Below are 7,039 nucleotides of genomic sequence, written 5' to 3'. Positions count from 1 at the left end.
GTTCTACGTAAAACTGTATAATCAATTAACGAATATTGTTAATGTATATTTTTCACTGATATATATATATATATATATATATTTATAAGGGTAAATATAAAGACGCAACTTTTAAAAAGCGTTTTTTTTTTGTTAAAAATCAGCAAGTTCTTTTTCAGTCAAATTTACTTTGAGTTTTATGATGAACCACAAATCTAACGTGCCATAATATTCGATTTCGCAATTTGCAAGATTTACATACGTGCTTATATTTCCCTTTTTAAATATATTTTTCTATAATGTTGAATAAATTTCGTCTAATTGATTGAAATATTTATTATAAAAGTTTAGGATTACAAAAACTTGAAATGTATTCTTCATTAGTCGAAACAATGAGATAATCACAAAATTTTCACATCATTAGTTACGAAGTAACAGTAAGAATGAATAATTACTGTTAAATCTGGATCAAGTGTTAGGCTTAGGATTTGCGAATTAACCGACAAAAACTAGAATGTTTAATATTTTATATTAGTTAGAACTTATTATGCTGTAATTGAGACTATATTAACAGCAGAAATATAATTTATTAGGGCAAAATCAGAGAGAAACTAGTCTAAATGATTTTTAAAATTGTAAGCCATCCAACATATTAGTGTTAATACTGTTACGACAGCGGTAGTCACGTGACGCTAGTAACACGTCATGATATTCTCAAAGGTTCGTGAATGCTCGAGTGTTTACTAGATGTACTGTATTCTTGTATATAAGACCGCCAAGAAGTCAAGCGCGTGAATAGTTCGTTGTGAATTATAGCATTTGTTTAAGTTAACTGACTGTGGAAATTAAGTGTATTGCAAAGTTGAATTGAGAAAGAATAAACTAGTTTTATTTAAGAAAAACCTGTATCGCTGAAGTTCTCTTCAGAAGGAATTAAAAAAATTAACAAACGAACACAGAGGCGTAACAATACCTTTAAATATGATGGTAAGTTAGGCTTAACAATTTTCAAAAAACAGCAAGATATTTACACTAAACTGCTGTTACCTATTTAGATAAAACTGGTATGACTCAGAACGTAAAAACTGATTATTTGAATTAATCTAATTAAGTGAAAACTTTTTTTTTTTTACATTGTTAAGATGTATTTGTAATGAGATAATCGTTTTACAAAGGATCCGTGTTGGTACTGGCGATGAAATGATTTGGATATATTCACTTATATTTGAAAGACTGAAGATTGGAATGATAACATTTATTTGTTGAAATAACATAAGGATTCAGAACCAACCTTTTTTTTTTGAAAAAAATCACAAGTTCCAAAATTTTAATATAATACTCAAATTGAATTTAATACTGTTACAATGTCATGTATATAACAACGGTAATTATAAAACAACTACCGAAATATGTCTTGCACATATGTGTGTGTGTGTACGCGCGCGCATGGGTATTAAGCATTTTATACGAGTTCTCACTGCAAATTCACAGTTAACTACTTAATATACATTCATATAACAAAAGTTTTGAAATCAGGTGTCTTGTAAAGTCACACGAAAAGCACTGCATTACTATCCATTGAAAAATAAATGTTACTTGTTTTGAATCTCATTGCAACTTACCAATCGACAATTAAAATACCAACACACCTACTGTGTTTCCTGGATGACATTGTTGGTTGAACAGTATTTTATCTTTAATATTTTAAAACTAGATTACTGCTTCATGTTACAAATTTTAATTTTATACGCATTCTAGAATTGGATACAGTTATTAACGTAATATTGATATGAAAGTTATATTTTTAAAAGAGTTTCTACAATCATTAATATCTGAAAAAATACACCTATACATGACTATCACCAGTATCTATTGTAGTACTTTCACTTATAGTGTGATACTGTAATATATACATGCATCTTATTCATATCTACAGACCACAAATATGGTATATTTGTACAGCATTTTCATCCCTACATGTAGATATTTTGAAAATGCATGTATACATACATATAGAACTACTAATAATACATACCCAACCCCATCAATATAGTAGTATTGCTATACATATATATACAGCACTATCACCAATATGGTATACTGCACGATGTTATTAGGGTACTAAAACAATTAAAAACAACACTATATATCACCAGTATGATACTGTAATACAAATATACAGCATTTTCTCCATACTGTTAAAATACACATATGTATACAATATCACCAGTTGATGCTGCACCGTACATATACAGCACTACTGCCAATGTGCTAGTGTAACACATTTTCATGTACAACACTTTCATCATGAGGTTTTGTGAAATACACACAGGTATATTAATAGAACTACTATCTATAGTATAAACTGAGTAAAAGTAACATCATTTCGGTACAGCCCAGCGAAACAGAACTCATTTCAATGCGAGTCATTACTCTTGCAGAACTATTAACAAAATGTATATATATAGTAATACAGAATACACAGTGTACTATAAATAATATTATTGATAAATATGTTTACAACAAGTATCAACAGAGAAAATTGTATCATGCACATATGGAGAAGTCTGCTTCAAATTTATATACTCTATGGTACTACAACAGCTATAATGAAATGTTTGAAATTTACTTAAAACTATTACAAATAATTTTAACTGTGGTTTCGATAATTAGATTTTTCTTCCACTAGTGACACAAAATGAAGTTTGTAACCATCTGGAAGATCTGAATCAATTCTACTCTGAAGAGTAGAGACATCTACAATACGTCTTCCATCATGCAAGTTATTCAGCAGGTCCATTTCTTCTGGAGAAAGTTCAAAATTGAAGACCTGGGCATTCTCTTTCACCCTATGTTTATTAGTTGACTTTGGAATAGTCACAACTTCATTCTGAATTGACCAACGAATCAGAACTTGAGCTGGTGTTCGATTATGATGCTTGGCAATTTGTGTAACTGGGGCCTCCTTCAAAATCTGGCCTTTTGCTAAGGGGCTGTAACCATGAAATTGGATTTTATTCTCCTTACAATATTCAAATAAAGCTTTTGGATTCTGATAGGGATGAAACTCCACCTGGTTAACAAATGGAACTACACTACAAGTATCAAGCTGCTTCTCCAGATCAGGAATATCGTAGTTACTCACACCAATGGAACGGCATAAACCTTCATCCAGAAGGAGTTCCAGCGATCTCCAGGTTTCTTCAAGAATTTGCCATTTGTTGCTACAAGATGACATGCATTCTGGCCAGTGCATCATGAACAGATCAATATACTCTACTCCTAGTCTTTCCATAGACCCATAAAAAGCTTGCTTTGTTGCAAAGGCACCATAGTCTCTTGGCCACAGCTTGGTCGTCAGAAAGATATCCTCTCGTGAGACACCACTGTCTCTGAGAGTTTTCCCTAGAAGCATTTCACATCCATATCGTTTAGCAGTGTCAACCAAGCGATACCCACAATCCTTCAAGGCATGGAGCACTGCTTGGTGAGAGTATCCTCCACTGTGAGATGTCCCCAAACCTAGAATTGGCATTATCACACCATTACGCAGTTCAACCTTAGTAGGTCCAAATTCTTCTTGCTGCTTCCAAATATCTTCTGTAACATGAAGCTTTTCAGTGCCAGTCTGTTCTGAACACTCATTACAACTTCCCTGCGGGCTCATTGTTGATACTCCATTACATAGCATCTTGGCAAGTATTTTTCACTACCTAGAACAAAATAACAAAAATTGTGATTGTGGATCCACAGACAATGGTTAGGGAGAAGTAACAAGATGAACCAACACAGATTAAGAATGATATGAATATGAATGTGGGCAGTGAAAATACTCTCTTTCCAAAAGAAACTTAAGGTTCTTCAACATTAGCATGTGTGGTACTTCAACATTACAAGAATTCAAACAATATGTAGTAACATATCATTAAATGAAAATAGCTACTAACTTACTATGTAATGTCTGGATTTCAACAAAATATTCATTGATAGAAACAGAAAGTCATAAACAACTAAATATTTTTCATTGAACATTCTTATATCATATGCTTTTCTTTTGTTGAATTAATATAAATAGCTACATAAAAAATATCATAATTGAAAGAAAACACAAAGAATAGTAACTATTCAAAAATTACATTAGAAATAAAAACATTTTTGTAAAGACAAAGTGACAGAGGTTCTTGCAGTCACTAATAGCTGTTAATATTATTTAGTTTTTTTGTAATGGGTTTACCTTCTTAGCATGGCACATTTACTAATCTATCTTAAGAACTAGTAGTCAGTGACAACTTTAATCTCTTGGCTCATGTTAATCTATAGTTTAAAAACATCTGTGGAGAAAACCTACAATAGTGAATATGGATTTAGAGGGTAATATTTTTCAGCACCAAGAAAATCCAGAATTCTGGGCACTGTGGTAATTTAATTTTTTATTATCTCCTTGGCTCAGATTCTAATCCAGGAACTCTCACACTCAATTGAAGTAAATTACCAATTGAATTAAAAGGATAACCCACTAGTGCCTGTTAATAAGGCACAACACAAAACATCATTTCTTAATCTAAAATTAACAAAGTATTTGGTCTTGCATTTAATGAAATATTAAATTTAACCACGAAAGTAAAGTACCCATTTTTATATATTAAGGTTCCAAGTTTTTCTGTAGACATAACCCTACAATCTTCCACATAATTTTTAGAATTCAATTGTTTCATACTATCAATAGATAAAACATACTACAGATGAAAAACATGTAATGTGTGAATTTGATTTTGTGGACCCTTAGTTGCTAGTCTTAATACTTGACCCGTAGTAGCTGTAGTGTTTAAAGCTATTTGGTCATTTTTTAAGTTCAACTAATCATATCTATTTTGATATATATAACAAAATTTTGTTAATATTTACCCGATTTTTATTGAATATGAAAGAGTAACTGTAATCATACAATTTTTTTTATTATCTACGATTAGAGAGATTTTTCCAATGAAATTTTTAATTACAGTTTGTGTTCATATCTATATCTTATAATGTTTTCCTATTTCCTCTTGCGTGTGCTGTTAAAATTGGCTTTAGGTGTTATTAATACACACAATCAACACAAGCACTATATGTTATATTTAGTAGGGAGAAACATTTATCAAATTTTTTTTAAATACTGCCATTCAAAAATCCCCCATTTCCTTATTAAATAATTTTTATTAATTCATGCACACAAAGTTAAGCAATTTACAATGAAATATTTATCACAACCAAGTTATAAAGCAATAATGCATGAAATTTATGACTACAAACAAATACCTCACAGGCATAGTTATTAATTTAAAAATCAGAACTAACTGATTAAACCTAATTCTTAATAACAAACAGCTATAAAGTTTGACTACTTGTTGTATTTAGTTGTTTTTGATAGTTTGAAAAGTGTCCTTGTTGGGGTCAAATGGCCTTCTTAACTTGTTACAAGTTGAAATATGTATACACACGCATGTATGTATGTATGTATGCTTTGCCACTCAATGCACTGCACTCTCTCATTTATATTTTTAAATATTGACACAAGTTTAAAACATTGGTTTTTCTAAAAGGTCTTTACTTTTTAAACAGTTAAAAAAAGGAAATTGATTTCCTAAATACCGAATGGTGGGTTTTACTTTTACTTGGAGGTAGTTGTTTAAAAACAGCCTTGAAAGTTGAAGGGCCAAAATGGCCCATTCTTGTCCGTCCATATGTTATGTTCTATAGCTGTAGGTACACAACTCCTGTATCATCAGCACAATTAATACAAGCTAGCTACTTACCTGCGAGTTATTACTGGAGATACGAGATCAACCAAGCCTCTGTTCTTTCCTTGTTACACTCGGGACTGTTGCAGCGTTTCGATTAAACGTTATTCGTCAGATAGTAACACTAAATTTATTGTTTATCTTTCAAATCAGTGGTAAAGTATTTTTTTGACTTTCCGTTTTCATCAGCGTGTATTGATAGTACTAATATACTATTACTAATGATGGTATAATTATAAACACATAATGCAGATATAAAAATTAAAAAAAAAGGGGGAAAGAGAGAAAATATTAGCTATGCATCTTGGAAATTGTAGCAGTTTTGTCCAAGAAGTAAAAAGATTTACGATAACAGTTGTTAAATGAACTAACGTTACCTCGTTACGCTTTTACCACTGCAGTGGAATCTGAAACGCCAATTGTGGAAAGTTTCCACTGCGAACCAACACAAGTACGTGGAAGTTGAAACTGTTCAATTTTCCTATGATGCAGCACCAGTATACTGCTATGCGGATAAGTCGGTTTTTATATTATAAAAAATAAATATACATAATCACTAAGCTTATCCCAAAATTTATTATCACGTAATTAGTTGTCCATAATTAAGTCTCCAAGTTTACTTTAATAAATTCCAACTGTAAATTTAACAACGCACTACAAAACTTACCTTTCAGCTGCGAAGCATTCACCGGTCTGCCCGCCATCCTTGAGTGATGCGCGTGCGCTTTAAACAGGCGTGATTTGCACGTGATAGAATAATTCAAGACGTTGTCTAGCCAGGCGTTCCTCAAAAACTTGCATAAAAAATACAGTGTACTTCTCAAAAGGATTCTATTATAGTAGATTTGCCAACAAGACAATGGCGTCACAAGGAGAGGATACTTTTATCACGCATGAACAATTAACTCTTGCGTATATGTATCTATCAACCAATGATTTCTTTTACAATGCAGTTTTTGGGTTCACTTTCAATACAGAAAAAATTGTTTTAAAATATTTAACACACCTGTTCATGTTGATTGCCATGACAAGTTTAATATATATTAAACAATAAAATCTTGGATGTTTTAAACTGTACGAAATATCTGAAATAGATCAATGGCAGTCATTTGTCAGAAAAACATCGATAGGGGGAAAGGTTTTTAAATTTATACACAACACGCAGTATTTTTCATGGTATCAAACTTACGATAGGTTGTTGTTTAGATCAATTGTAGCATATATATATATATGTGTGTGTGTGTGTGTGTTACTATTTTATTATTTATTTTTTAACTCAT

The 7,039-nt window shown here is 31.3% G+C and overlaps 1 protein-coding gene across 3 annotated transcripts; it reads right to left on the bottom strand.

The window, feature by feature from the left end:
• Nucleotides 1-1,304: 1,304 nt before the first annotated feature.
• On the bottom strand, nt 1,305-6,505 carry LOC106464523 (uncharacterized oxidoreductase ZK1290.5-like). Of its 3 annotated transcripts, none has more exons than XM_013924668.2 (2): nt 6,427-6,505; nt 1,305-3,692 (listed from the first exon to the last, which is right to left on the bottom strand). In XM_013924668.2, exon 2 carries the CDS (start codon nt 3,668-3,670, stop codon nt 2,630-2,632), a length of 1,041 nt encoding a protein of 346 aa, XP_013780122.1. In that variant the 5' UTR covers nt 3,671-3,692; nt 6,427-6,505; the 3' UTR covers nt 1,305-2,629. The 3 variants fall into 3 exon arrangements, with proteins under 3 accessions (XP_013780122.1, XP_013780123.1, XP_022247965.1); XM_013924669.2 differs by lacking the exon at nt 6,427-6,505 and adding an exon at nt 6,137-6,235; XM_022392257.1 differs by lacking the exon at nt 6,427-6,505 and adding an exon at nt 5,775-6,089.
• Nucleotides 6,506-7,039: the final 534 nt, after the last annotated feature.

The sequence above is a fragment of the Limulus polyphemus genome, unplaced genomic scaffold (assembly GCF_000517525.1).
Source record: "Limulus polyphemus unplaced genomic scaffold, Limulus_polyphemus-2.1.2 Scaffold1675, whole genome shotgun sequence".
NCBI classification, from domain to species: domain Eukaryota; kingdom Metazoa; phylum Arthropoda; class Merostomata; order Xiphosura; family Limulidae; genus Limulus; species Limulus polyphemus.
Note: the sequence above shows the minus strand (reverse complement) of the source record. Positions and strands in the feature narration are given on the sequence as shown.